This window comes from Watersipora subatra, chromosome 3 (assembly GCF_963576615.1).
Source record: "Watersipora subatra chromosome 3, tzWatSuba1.1, whole genome shotgun sequence".
In the NCBI taxonomy this organism is placed as follows: Eukaryota; Metazoa; Bryozoa; class Gymnolaemata; order Cheilostomatida; family Watersiporidae; genus Watersipora; species Watersipora subatra.
This window is the reverse complement of record NC_088710.1, coordinates 65,651,008-65,665,185: the sequence shown is the minus strand read 5'-3', so window position 1 is coordinate 65,665,185 and position 14,178 is coordinate 65,651,008. Positions and strand designations below refer to the sequence as shown.

Here is a 14,178-nt window from a genome sequence, read left to right as displayed (position 1 = left end):
ATAGCTAATTAAGCGTACTGTCATATGACTATAAAACTCAACAGATAGCTAATTAAGCGTACTGTCATATGACTATAAAACTCAACAGATAGCTAATTAAGCGTACTGTCATATGACTGTCATATGACTATAAAACAGTTCTAAAGATGAACTTGCACAAAATTGTTGTGGATTTTATCGGAAAGTAACAGAGTTTTTTTCGTAATTTGCGATTGTTTGTGATGTTTGAAGTGATCTGACTGCTAGGATGTTTCAAGATTAAAATCAAAAAAACTTGACCTCGGTTAAAATGCTCAGAAGATAAATACGTGCAAAATGATGTCACTAGTTGCTATGGTTGCTATCGTTGATATCGGCTATTGTGTTCAAGTTACAGCGTTGCGCACCTCTCTTCTGTCCGGTCTCTAGTCTAACTATAGACATCATAATCACACTTTCATTTGAACTGAGCGTTCTAACCAAGATCAAGTCGATGTGAAACATCCAGGCAGTCAGATCACCTCAAACATCAAAAACAATCGCAAGTGATTGAAAATACTGATACCTTCTGATAAAATCTACTAAAATTTTGCGAAGCTCATCCTTACGATCAGAGCCGTCAGCAATAAAATAATAACAATGAGCGATTATGGATGCAGTAGAACATATACCTTGAATCTGAGTCAGTGAAGGTAGAAGTTGAGGCTAACTGATAGCATTCTTTCCAGATGTCTGGGTACGCTTTGTCTATTAGGTTCTTACAGTGTTTGTAGGCAAACTTGGTGTCCCCTTTATCCAAGGCTTCGTGTACAACCAGTTGCAATACAGCGCAATCCGTTACCCTCAGGCCATCGGCTAGCTTAAGCAGCTGTGTGATAAAGTAGCACAATGTAATAAAATAAAAATTTATAAACACAGGATTGATATGTTACAAGATTGGTATAAATATAGCAATGGACCGGCACAGAAAATGGTCGATAGAAGCTGGATTAATACAACAGTTGTGGCTAAATTTCAATTACATTGCTTGTTAGAGTGATTATGATGAAAGAATAAAAAAATCTGAGGTAATTGACAATCTGATTCATCCAAATAGTCATAAAACAAGTAAATAAGAACATCAGAAAGGAGTTGTCTGCCCATGAGCCGATCAGTCAGCGAATAAGAAGGGACTGCAATACCTTTGGGTACTGCTTGTAGGACGTTTTACTGCTCCTTATTGCTTCCTTGATCAATTCAAGCCTGTCCTCACACAGCCTCACTGAAATGGAAGAGAACAAAGCAGCAGGTAAAAATAAAGCTTAACACGTGAGGATAAATAGTCTGAATATGCTAACCGAGCAATGCTAGTACAAGTATATGGCAATCGTATTATACTTCCACAAACCTCTTAAAGGTATCAATGTAATGCCAAAGTCAAGAAGCAAAGGCAAGGCCTGTATAAGGTCAAGCTCCTCTTTGATCTTAGGATGATTAGAAGAAAAGAGTCGGAGACAAGCTTCAGCCAACTCCATATTGTGATCAGCATGGGATCCTGAGGAATTGAAATATTCTTTTGCTGCTCGAACTACAATGTCTGCAACAGAACAGAAGCTGTGTCAATGCACAATAATAATGTGCATAACAGTGGAGTGCACAGCAATAGAGTACACAACAATAGAGTTAAGAAAAATAGAGTGATGCAGCCGATTACGGTGATGAAGAGAATAAAGTAAGTAGATACCGATGGCAGCGTCAAAAGGAATTAGTGAATCTAGAAGGGACCCTGTAGATGATGTCATGCTGTGGCTGCTGTGTTCAGTGTCTCCCTCCATATAGACCTGCGCTAGCTCTATACTCTCCTTCTTGCCAGAACAGAGCAGACTCTCCACAAATATCTATGGACAGCCAAATCCATCAGTACACTTGAATACAAAATCTCAAAAATATAAAACAAAAATAAAACCGAATTGTTAGAGAATACTAAAAACACCGGCTTGACACTTACTATAAGGTTTGACACTTACTATAAGGTTTGACACTCATTATAAGGTTTGACACTTACTCTAAGGTTTGACACTTACTGTAAGGTTTGACACTTACTGTAAAGCAAGTTACGTCATGGCGTCTCTTAAAAATTACATATAAAATGCAAGCTTACACAACATAAAACTTGGCATACATAAAATATGGACAAACAGCAAATTCCATCTGCTGAATCTACCTCAAATGAACAGACTATACCTTTTACACACATCTCTATGTGTGTTAGAATACCACCGTGACCAGATGAGCACCCGAAAATAGTTCATTTGCAAAGTACTTTTCGAACACCAACAAATCAAGATATAGTTTTGTAGGTAAAAAATATTAATAAATTCATTAATTGCTTTATATTCATTGTTTACACTGAATCCTATGCCTTTGGGAATCACAACCAAAAACCCCAAATTCCTATGTCAATGCTAAACTACTATACTTATTGGGTATGATGAAGGTCATTTCAGTAGCAAATTGTAATTTTTTTTAAATTCACTTCATCAATCAACTCTAAAAAGAAATGTTTTTTCAAAATGTGCCCTTGAAACATTATTTAAACAAAAAGAAATGTGACAACAAGTTTGATTTTAGGGACGGTACTTTCTGAATCACTCTGATGTATTAACTTGGTCATAATCGATACCCAGTAGGAAAGTGGTAATGTTCAACTGTTGGCTTGAAAATTAAAATATATTTCTGTTTACTCAATTATTTCAGATTAATCAATACATTCAATAAATGTAGCAATGTTTGAGAACTAAGATTCAGGTTGTAAATTGTCATTTCAGATCAGAAATATTAGCTTATAGGCAAACAATAAAATGAAGGATGCAGATTTAACAACCAATAGTAAATTTCGAAGCTATGCACGACTAACCTACATAGCAATGAAAGGGTTGCTAAAATTTGCCTTGCGATACAATTTGCCTTGCAATCATAGTTGATATTTTACATGGAAAATATATCGATTGAGTATAGCATTGCATGAATGGGTTAAGTGCATAGCCAAGTACATCGTGTCAGTACACCTATATATCACCAACCTCACAGCAGGTATACTTGTCTATGCACCGATAGACCTTCCCTTGCAAAACGGACATATCACTTTGGAGTTGGGTCCACTCAGCTGTGGTCAGACCTATTGCACGATTGTTTGCTCGGCGAGCCAGCTTTTTCATAAGCAGCGTGGCAGCATTGGCATCATTCTAAAGAGATGATAATAAATTGCAGATAACAGAAGAAACCAGAACAAAAGAACAAAGCAGAAAACAGCACAGGTGTGGAGGAGCGAAAAATGAAATGTGAAGGTTGAGGTTGTACACTTGTCAGCATCTTTAATGGATGTCTAATTGCAGTGATAATGGAAAAGAACAGAAAAAGTGACAAAGAACACTTTGCTCTTTTTGTGTGTGCCAAAGAAGACAAAACATGAAAAAAATTAAATCTCTGCAACCGACCAGGCATAATTGGAAATCAAAATTCTAAAACATAGTCAAATTAACACATTAATAAATATGGTAAATGAGCTGTTATACATGATGTGTTATACATTATATGTTATACATTATACGTTATGTATGATACATGTATGTAACAAACATGGTATACTATATATGATAGTGACAGTAGGTGAGTTGTAGTGACAGCAGGCAAACTGCAGTGACAGCAGGCAAACTGCAGTGAGAGCAGATAAGGTGTAGTGACAACCGGTAAGCTGTAGTGACAGCAGATAAGCTGTAGTGACCGTAGGTAAGCTGTAGTGACAGCAGGTAAACTGTACTGACAGCAGATAAGCTGTTATGACAGCAGGTAAGCTGTAGCGACAGCAGGGAAGCTGTAGCGACAGCAGGTAAGCTGTAGTGACAGCAGGTAAACTGTAGCGACAGCAGGTAAGATGTAGATACAAATACAGCAGATAAAATGTATTATCAGCAGGTACGATGTAGTGACAGCAAGTAAGCTGCAGCGACAGCAAGTAAGCTGTAGCGACAGCAGGTAAGCTGTAGTGACAGTAGGTAAGCTGTAGTGACAGCAGATAAGCTGTAGTGACAGCAAGTAATCTGTAGTGACAGCAGGTAAGCTGCAGTGACAGCAGGTAAGCAGCAGTGACAGCAGGTAAGCTGCAGTGACAGCAGGTAAACTGCAGAGACAGCAGATAAGACGACGTAACATTAATTAGCCAACAATTGAATAATCTCTCCTAGTTCATTCATCCAGCCTTTTACTACTGAATGGCTCAAACATGCCCTGACACTACCTGTGAATCTCGTAAGGCAGATATCGTCATGCTGATGCCATAGGACTCCAATATTTCTGCAGCCCTACAAATAAACTTGCAAGCATGATAACAAATGGCAACAGTTGACAAAGAGAATTCAATGGATGATGGAGTTAGTTCTCCTGAAAAATGTTTCAACAGATTACAAGATAGATTTACGAAGAAACTAAGGTAAAACTAATGGCGTGGTGGTTTACACTCCGACAGTGCCTGGCATGACCATGACTTACAATGAACACATAAAGATAAGAAAAGAGATTGCTTCGAGACACCTCAATGCTGCCCTTTTAAAAGCTGACTATAAAACACGCAGAAGTTGGGAAACTATATAGAAAGATATAAATTGTTTATGGGGTAGGATGAAGCTCGCCAAAGCAACCAATAAATTACTCACGAGATCAAGTCTTCCATCTCATCCACCTCATTGTGTAGTCTGATCAGGCTTCGCTCCATACTTCTGCAATGTATAACACAAAGATAACTCTGTACTTCTACAATGTATAACACAAATATAACTCTGTACTTCTACAATGTATAACACAAATAGAACTCTGTACTTCTACAATGTATAACACAAATAGAACTCTGTACTTCTACAATGTATAACACAAATAGAACTCTGTACTTCTACAATGGATAACACAAATAGAACTCTGTACTTCTACAATGTATAACACAAATAGAACTCTGTTCTTCTACAATGTATAACACAAATAGAACTCTGTACTTCTACAATGTATAACACAAATAGAACTCTGTACTTCTACAATGTATAACACAAATAGGACTCTGTACTTCTACAATGTATAACGCAAATGGAACTCTGTACCTCTACAATGTATAACACAAATAGAACTCTGTACTTCTACAATGTATAACACAAATAGAACTCTGTTCTTCTACAATGTATAACACAAATAGAACTCTGTACTTCTACAATGTATAACACAAATAGAACTCTGTACTTCTACAATGTATAACACAAATAGAACTCTGTACTTCTACAATGTATAACACAAATAGAACTCTGTACTTCTACAATGTATAACACAAATAGGATTCTGTACTTCTACAATGTATAACGCAAATGGAACTCTGTACCTCTACAATGTATAACACAAATAGAACTCTGTACTTCTACAATGTATAACACAAATAGAACTCTGTTCTTCTATAATGTATAACACAAATAGAACTCTGTACTTCTACAATGTATAACACAAATAGAACTCTGTACTTCTACAATGTATAACACAAATAGAACTCTGTACTTCTACAATGTATAATACAAATAGAACTCCATACTTCTACAATGTATAACACAAATATAACTGCAATCTACATTGCAAGCCACAAACATAATTTCGCACATTTGCAATCCGTAAAAAGCACAAGAGTGATTAACAGGAAATTTACACTGACCCAGATTTTCGGTTAGGCAGGCATTCTAAGATGCTTAGCACAAAGCTGAGTTGGTCCTCCCGTTCGCACGCATAGATACACTCAATAGCAGTTTTGAGCAGCCTCTCCTCCGTAGACAGGAGCCTTTGGGACGCCTACATGGTACATAGTAAGATGTATTGAAGCAGCGCTGTCAGTGTAATAAACAAGTGGAGAGACTACATGGTTGGCAATGATGATCTGGGAAAACCAATTCCAGCAATGTTGGAATCTTCTCCTTAATTATGAAAAATATCACCTCCAACCTTCCCTCCATGTAATCCCTTCTGCTGGAGCAGCAAATGACATTAATAACCAAGTCGCCATTGAAGAAGTACTGCAATGCCTATAATAGGCTTTTAAACAACGGCAGAACAGAGAGCAATAAGCTACATGGCAAATGAAGGATGGCCTCACCGGCTGATCTGCCTTGGAACACTCAAAGACTTTAAAGACAAGTTGAAGGTCATTGACAGCGAGGTTGATAAGATACCGAGAGAGAAGCGCTTGATACGAATCAGGTGACTTTGCCTCGCAGCGCTCAAGGAAGGGGCGCATCCACTTCTGTATATGCAACGCGTATCTGTCTGGGGTCGCCTAAAATTACAATAGTTACGCCAACTAGAATTCGACTAGTTAGATATTTTGTGTTGAAATCACAGGCTTCTGCAAAGATAATTTTATCTGATTGACTGGCCAACTACCACAGGGAAAATAATATTGGTGATTGATACGATTGCTATAGAATCACAAATTAAAAGTTGTCTTACAATACATCATATTAAGCAGTTTATTCGAAGTCAACCTTTAAGGTTTACTGTGCTCACAATAACTTAGTGCCAATGAAACTGTTACTCAGAGAGTCTAGTGTAGAAGTTACTCTGACAGCCTATTGAAGACTGACTGCCTAGCACTTGAAAATAATGATGATACATGTACTTGTATCAAAAGAGGTATTTTCTAAAAATTGAAAAAGTCTGAAAGGTTTTCTAGGTAGCTTTCTACTCCTAGGAATAACAATGCCCTGGTCTTCCAGCCTAGTAAAACTCTTGACCAGCTGTAATACTATTGGGCAGCCATGATGACACAAAGATTATAGAACCTAAACTTGTTTTATGTCAACCTAGAAACAAGTCCCTAATCCATGTTCATAAGGACAAAAGTCAGTATGGTCCAAATTTTAAATCCCGCTAATACATTCATCACAATACTTAGAAAAGCCATAATTGGTTACAGGGGCTGTACCTTTGACATTATAGTTTTTAGTCGACTCAAATCATCCATTTCTTGTAGTTGTTTAAAGGTCAAACTGGCACCATAGTTACACTCATAAACAATCATTCCCATAACAGACAGATCTTCCCTCAGGGACTCCAAGCCCTACAACGAAGAATGCTTACGTGATACAGTAATTCCTGGCCACTTCATGGCTCACCTTCTGCGGTTTCAGTACTTCATGATTAAATAATGTTCGTTAAAATTAAAAATAAAGAAAAATTATCTAAAAAGCATTATAAAAATACATAAATATACATATATCTAAAATACATCTATAAAAACATGTGATTTCCTTTTCGAAACAAACCTAGTTAATCACAAGTACAAATATACAGACCAGATGTCCAAATAACGCCTGTACTACGTAAGTGCATTCTCTGGCTTAAAATACTGGAACTGAAGTTGAAATGTAAACGACAAGTCAATCAAGATAACTTCAATTTACCCACCTTTTATAAAGGAAATGAATACCATATGTTTGCAAAGCAGTGTAAATGTTCTGGTGTTAATATTTTGGCTCGTACATATACATTAAAAATTAGTTTTTATTTCATGGGTTTTTACTTCTTGCAGAGGGCACCAGTTTCCATTAACAGCGAAAAGTGAATGATTACTGTAATGCTTAGTGGGAAAGCTGCACGCATAATTATGACTAGCATTCAAATAGCGTAAGGCCACCAGGCGCCCACTAGCCACTGCTTTGCCTGGCAACGGCAAAGCGATCTCAACAAACATACGCTGCATGACCTGAAATTTGTGAAGGTTTATAGTGCTATTGAACTCAATAAAATCTGTAACGATTGGGTAGACAAATCTAACCTTGACTCCACATTTCATCCCTGTCTCAACAAATTCCAATGCATGATCTACTAAACGAGACCTTTCCTCAATGTCGCATGACCTAGCCTTGTACCACTGGCACAGCAGGGCTGGGTTGAGTGGCTGCCCACGGAAAGGTTTCAAGGTTTCATTGTCCTCATACAAGAATTCCGCTGCCAAATCAGGGTTGCCACCTTTGATATACTTTCTGTAATGCCACACAACATCCAAGTCGTGGTTCACTGTCATCGATCAATCAAATGAAAATCGTAACTAGAGTACGTTTACAAAACTATAGTATGTGACGATAAAATGAAGATTTTAGCTGTAAATACGGTCAATCCTGTTGACGCTGAAAATGTTAAAATTTGGGTCATATATTATTAAAACCCATGAGCTAGGATAAAACTAATATGTTCACATTTGCACACTTCTCTTATTGTACCTACATCGTTGAAATTTGTTTTCCAGCCAGCTAATAATGAATACAAGGTAGCATGATGCTCTCAGATGGTTTCTGTTATATGGAAGACAATAGCTTATTTTCCTTACTGATTTCCAAACAAAGTGCCAGCTAGCTTTCAGTTGCTGTGATGAAAAGTTTTAGTTAATTTTGAAGGTCAATTCTACGCAGCACTTTTTATTGATACAACCACCTTTTGTCATAATCAGTACCAACTAATGTAAACTTGGCTTAAAGAATGCATGATGTTATATTTCCTTTCATGTTATATTTCCTATTATGTTATATAAACTTCGTAATATGCGTGCTTCTTTTTTGAATAATGCTAAAGCTACATTTAGATTCGTCTCCCTTGGCCTATCTTCCTGGTAATAGTTTGTTCAACCAATACAGACTATACACTTTATAATTGTATACACAATAAGTATATACACATACAACAGCAATATATTTCAAAATAAAAAATAAGGTTATTTTCACATTTCTAAATGAGTTCATATCGGAGAACTCTACCTGTTTTGCTTGTTTGGGTCCTATTTAGGCATTTCACCAAATAAACACCTAAATACCAATCTGTTTAAAATGTAGCCGAGTTTTGAAATGTTTTAAAATAGCACCATAACAGAGTTTGCAATTACCATGGCAACGCACAATAGACTTGAATGATGAAACAATACGCAGCTAGAGATAACAGAACATGACATTATAACAATATCCAAGGGTTTACTTTATGTAGTAACCACGATTACGGTTTTACAGATACATGAAGTATCACAAGGGAAAGTGACTTTTAGTGACCAAACAGTATACGCCAGATTGCTAAAGGCTACTCCATAAGTACATCAGTATAAATTTAAAGGCAGTATAACAGCAGCAGCCTTTTATGAAAACTTTTACGGGGCAAACAGTTTCACTTTAATCAAGAGTAATCTCCTCACTGAATATTTTTTAAACATTTGCCAAAAAGTAGTGCACAAGTAATGCAGGACAATTGCTAACGCAAAGTTGTACCGTTTTAGTTACGTAGCAAACCATTTTAGGGCTGTTTGTCTAGGGTCGGCTTGTATCCGAAATAGGCTTATACGCGGGGACATACAGTAATTACACCCTCTTGTCCACATGCTACCTATCCGCTTGATTAACTAGAAATTCAATGCTCTTGGCATCACATTATTACTGTGTCATTTTCTGTTGTTCAAGGCTTCTGAAAAACTTTGTTCAAGTCAGCCTAATATTCTCTGAATATGCATTGCTAGGTAATTTAGGTCTATTGAGTAATGCTTTACATCAATACAAGCAATATTATTGCATTACCGCATTAACTCAATAGTTACCAGAATTTTACTCTATATTAATAGATCCCACATTGTCATTGTGTCTGTCTGTTAGTCTGTATAAACACTGCGCTTCTACATTTTTTGGCTGATTTCCAAACTTCACACGCATATGCTCCGTGCCTTCTACCAGATCGATAAAATATTTGGTTTCAAAACTGTCTGGTTCCTGAGAAACAGCCTCCTAAACACTCACCTGTTGGCCTCTGATTGATAATAAAAGAAATCCTGAGCATCTCCAGGCTTACCGCTAGCATTAGTTATATGTTCGCTAGTATTAGTTATATACTATACTTATTATTTACCGTACTTTTCGGACTATTAGCCGCTACTTTTTACTGATGATTTTAGCCATGCGGCTTATATAAGGGTGCAGCTATTCTGTGGCTTTTTCTTTCATCGTTAGGGCGCATTAACCAGAATCTCCGGCTCGTGCGCCTTTAGCGGTGAAAGAAAATACGAAACAATGCCTAACGGTACTGTTCCGTTAGGCACTAGGTTAAAAAGCGTCGATTAATACGAAACTGTGCCGTTAGGCACTGTTCCGTTTTAAACAGGAAAGTTGCTGCCGTGTTAAAAAGCACCGTCCTGAGTTCTGCGGCCTATACAAAGGTGCGGCCTATGTATCGTTTTATTGTCGTTTTTGGAAAATAAAGCAGATGCGGCTTATATAGGGGTGCGGTTTATAGTCCGAAAAGTACGATATATTTTATGTTGTCATAAAACCTATTTGAATATTATAAGATGGCACATAAAAATCTCTCAATTTCAGCAGTATCATAAATATGAACTATAATGAAAACAGCCTATATGTTTACTGTTATGCATATCCAGCAATTCAAATGCGTAGTCCTCTACTGTCTGGGCTTCCTCAGTCGGAAGGGCAGACAATAGAGGCAAATCTATAACAAATCCAAGCATGAAGATGGTATTACTGTACAAAATTCTTAAAACATTTGTGTCGCGCTTTTAAACCAATTTATCCTGAAATCCTTAAAACTGCGCCGACCTGCGGGTGGTTGCGCTCCCATCTGGTGGTAAGGCAAAACATTAGCGTGAATAGCAAAACCAAGATGGCGACTCTTAGACACAGATGCTGACCTGTTTGCGGGCAGCTCACACCAGTCAGGCTCCCGCAGAGTCTCTTGCGGATAATCAGCTACTCGTCCATTTTTTACTAGTGGCAGCAGTTCAGCATATTCAACAGGTGGCAGCGTCTCTGGGAAGTTACTCAGTATGGCAAGCCTAAAACAATACCATCAGCCAAATGCTTAATAGAGTACATCACCTTTAGGTTTTATAGCAAATTAATAAACAACTAAGGAGGTGTCTATTGGCAGCAACAACATGGTTTTACAGTGGGCAATGAATAGTCTTATGATTTCACACACCTGTGAGGAAGTGTCTGCTCTCCAAGAAATACAAACATCGTGTCTACAGCATTAGGGTCACCAGCCTAAAATCACAAACTGCTTGTTATAGAGCAAGATTCTCAGAGGCCACAGCGTGTAACACAAATGCTATTAAAAATCATGACTACCTGTGCATAATCAGTAATTGCCTCCACCACATTCTGCGACCTGAATCTTTGAAAGAACTTTGCATCAAAGCGCTCCTCGGCAGCTCTCCCACCACCCAGAATTTCCTAAAGAATATACAAGTTTACGTACTAGCAGCAACCTGAATGAGAGAAAAGCAATTCTAGTGGAGTCATGTGAGTCATGATGTAGTCATGAGATCCAGAGTGCGGTCATATGATCCAGGGTGTGATCATGTGAGCCACGGTGTAGTCATGTGAGTCAGTGTGTAGCCATGTGATCAAGGGTTTGGTCATGTGAGGTAGGGTATAGTCATGTAAGCCAGGGTGCAGGTATGCTAGGTGAATCGTTGCTATGTCAGTAAATATGTAGATATGTCAGCCTGCTATCAGGTCATTTACTCTCTAGACATTTACAAATAATCATGAAATTATACTCCAATATAAAAGCCAATATTTTATTTGCACAACCTTTGCAAACCTTGAAACACTTTCGCAAGTGTTTCAATGTATGACACAGACATGCTAGAAGTTTCAATAGCAAGCACCGATGATGACTTGCATGCTTCTGTGCCGTCCTTCGGTGTGATGTAAACTGTTGACAACTCTTTCACGAATACTCTACATTATGTTCTGGGTTCACTAGTTGAGCGGCTTTGTGTGTGCTACTTCAAAAAGGCACAAATGATTCTTCGGTGTCAGAGACCGGCACAAAGATGATGGCTGCCAGGTTATGGTATGGCCACAAGAGAAAATAGCTGTCACGCTTACCTCATAGGTAGCCAGTCTATCCAAGTAGGTCAGAAGATGGAGTCTCACCCGACAAAGTTCTTCCTGCTCAAGAGTGAGACTAAAGAAGATACGAAATGAACATAATAAGTAGCCACAACAGCTGAGCTAAGGAAGTGAACACTGGAATGGCATCCAATCAATAATCAATGGAAGAAAAAAAATGTGCCAACAACTCCTTTATTTAAAGCTCTTGGGGCAAAAATGAGAAGGTGTGACAAAAGAAGAACAAAATCCAATTCTTACCACCTCCTTATAAGAATGAATGCATCAATTTATGTAAAAAAAATCCAAGTTTTTAGTATTCTAGCCATAGACTATAATACGAGGTGAAACAGCCAACAACTTACTTCTCGAAGTCTATTTGGTCTAGAAGGTTCTGCCTGTGCTGATGCTTCAATTTTTCAAGCTCAGCAACTGACTCGGGATCATACTCATCATATGAGTCATCCAGTTGTACCTCCTTGCTCGCTATGAACCTTAATAGAACGATATTTTACCCTTCAGAAAATGATACCATAGACTCATGCAGTACAATAATATGTGACATTACTGTATTGTTTTATAATAAACACTTAATAAGCACTCAAACAATACAATAATGTGGGTGTGACATGGCACCTTGTATCTGTGTCCGACAGCTGTCAATAAGGAATGTCAAACATTTTGATATGCTTTATGTCCTTTAATAGGTAAGGATATGCCATGTCATGTCCATGGTGATGAAATGCTTCCATACTACGCAGACCTTTGGGTGGAACAGTTATCTATCAAACACTGCTTAGGATGGCTAGACATAACTAGATTGTTCACCTTCCTTTGTCTCGACCTTGGCCGATCTTAGCAAGAGCTTCAAGGTCCGTGCCTCTCAGTCCATACTGTAGCAGCTCTCTCATAGCATCGATGTTGTTGGGTACACGCTCCAAACACTCATGCAGTACCCAAGCACGCTTTCTGATCTTGCTCTAAAGCAGTTACATTATTTTAAATTTTAATTGCAACTCCAACAACAGCTCATCTCGAGAATTGCTCAAAGAAGTGAATGTAAAGAGTATATAACAAGTAAATACCAGGTAGTCATGAATGCTGGCCATGGTTACGTCGCTCTTCCTCCACTGTCTCTGGTAAACAAGGTCAGCATCGAGATGATAGAGTTTAGCAAGAACAAGCGCCTCTCCATACTCTTCCTCATCGATCTATTGTGTAATAATGACTCAATCAAGTTATTCCTTAGATTCATGTAACAACAAGTAGAGATATATAATTTTTGAAAAAATATAAATGATATAACAGATCAAAGCAGCGTATAAGTCTATCTAAGATAACAAGATATACAAAGATAACAAATGAGAAGTGACCTTTCGAGCAAAGAGTTCATCTGGAGTAGTTGACTTGAGAGACACTAGCTTATACGTCTTCTTGATCAGCCTACCGATATATACCACAACAGATCAACTCGGAAGAAACCAAGTCAGTTATACGTTTTATACCGTGGAGGTGCCAGTAATCGTATATTGCAGAGGTACTCATATATTTATACCGCAAAAGTACTAGTATACTGTACATATACACTTATAATTGTTTATAACAGAGGCATCTGCACTTGTACATGGTACTAGTATAATGTAAAGGTACTTGTGATGATATACTGTAGAAGTACTTGTACACTGTAGAGGTACTTGTACACTGTAGAGGTACTTGTACACTGTAGAGGTACTTGTACACTGTAGAGGTACTTGTACACTGTAGAGATACTTGTACACTGTAGCGGTACTTGTACACTGTTGAGTTACTTGCACTTGTACGATGTAAAGAAACTTATACTTGCATGAACTAGAAATACTTATATAATATTGTAGAGACAATTGTATACTCTTGAGGTACTTATTATCGAAAAGAGGTACAAACTTTGAGTCCTATTGACTTCTGACGACAAAGCAAGTTGATTTATTCTAACGACTGCAGTGCTAAATGAGCAACTTGACACAGTGGTAACATGACAAACCTGTTATGCACTACACAAACGTTTCCACAACTGGATGCCTCTAACTAATACCAATAATAACCTTTTCAGACTTCAGCTAATGAACTTAATAGTGACAGCGTGATTTCCCACCCCACCTCCTATTTCCCTTCCATCTCCTGTTGAATGTGAGGCAACTCAAGTCAGAGATTCTTATATTAAGATTTCCAACATTTTACTGAAAAAACCTCAGAACTTTGAGAATTCATTTGTAGGAAA

The 14,178-nt window shown here is 37.7% G+C and overlaps 1 protein-coding gene across 1 annotated transcript in view; it reads right to left on the bottom strand.

Annotated features, from left to right (window-relative positions):
* Positions 1 to 14,178, bottom strand: part of LOC137390886 (NBAS subunit of NRZ tethering complex-like) — a 68,520-nt gene that overhangs the window by 39,442 nt on the left and 14,900 nt on the right. The window contains exons 11-29 of the mRNA XM_068077203.1: positions 13,295 to 13,364; positions 13,007 to 13,132; positions 12,750 to 12,901; positions 12,287 to 12,415; positions 11,919 to 11,997; positions 11,151 to 11,255; positions 11,002 to 11,066; positions 10,712 to 10,855; positions 7,814 to 8,021; positions 6,962 to 7,096; positions 6,134 to 6,313; positions 5,699 to 5,832; positions 4,671 to 4,733; positions 4,256 to 4,319; positions 3,042 to 3,203; positions 1,703 to 1,856; positions 1,367 to 1,555; positions 1,161 to 1,240; positions 651 to 847 (exon numbers count right to left, since the gene is read on the bottom strand). Of these exons, the coding sequence (XP_067933304.1) occupies positions 651 to 847; positions 1,161 to 1,240; positions 1,367 to 1,555; positions 1,703 to 1,856; positions 3,042 to 3,203; positions 4,256 to 4,319; positions 4,671 to 4,733; positions 5,699 to 5,832; positions 6,134 to 6,313; positions 6,962 to 7,096; positions 7,814 to 8,021; positions 10,712 to 10,855; positions 11,002 to 11,066; positions 11,151 to 11,255; positions 11,919 to 11,997; positions 12,287 to 12,415; positions 12,750 to 12,901; positions 13,007 to 13,132; positions 13,295 to 13,364 (2,436 nt within the window). The remainder of the gene's footprint in view (positions 1 to 650; positions 848 to 1,160; positions 1,241 to 1,366; positions 1,556 to 1,702; positions 1,857 to 3,041; positions 3,204 to 4,255; positions 4,320 to 4,670; positions 4,734 to 5,698; positions 5,833 to 6,133; positions 6,314 to 6,961; positions 7,097 to 7,813; positions 8,022 to 10,711; positions 10,856 to 11,001; positions 11,067 to 11,150; positions 11,256 to 11,918; positions 11,998 to 12,286; positions 12,416 to 12,749; positions 12,902 to 13,006; positions 13,133 to 13,294; positions 13,365 to 14,178) is intronic.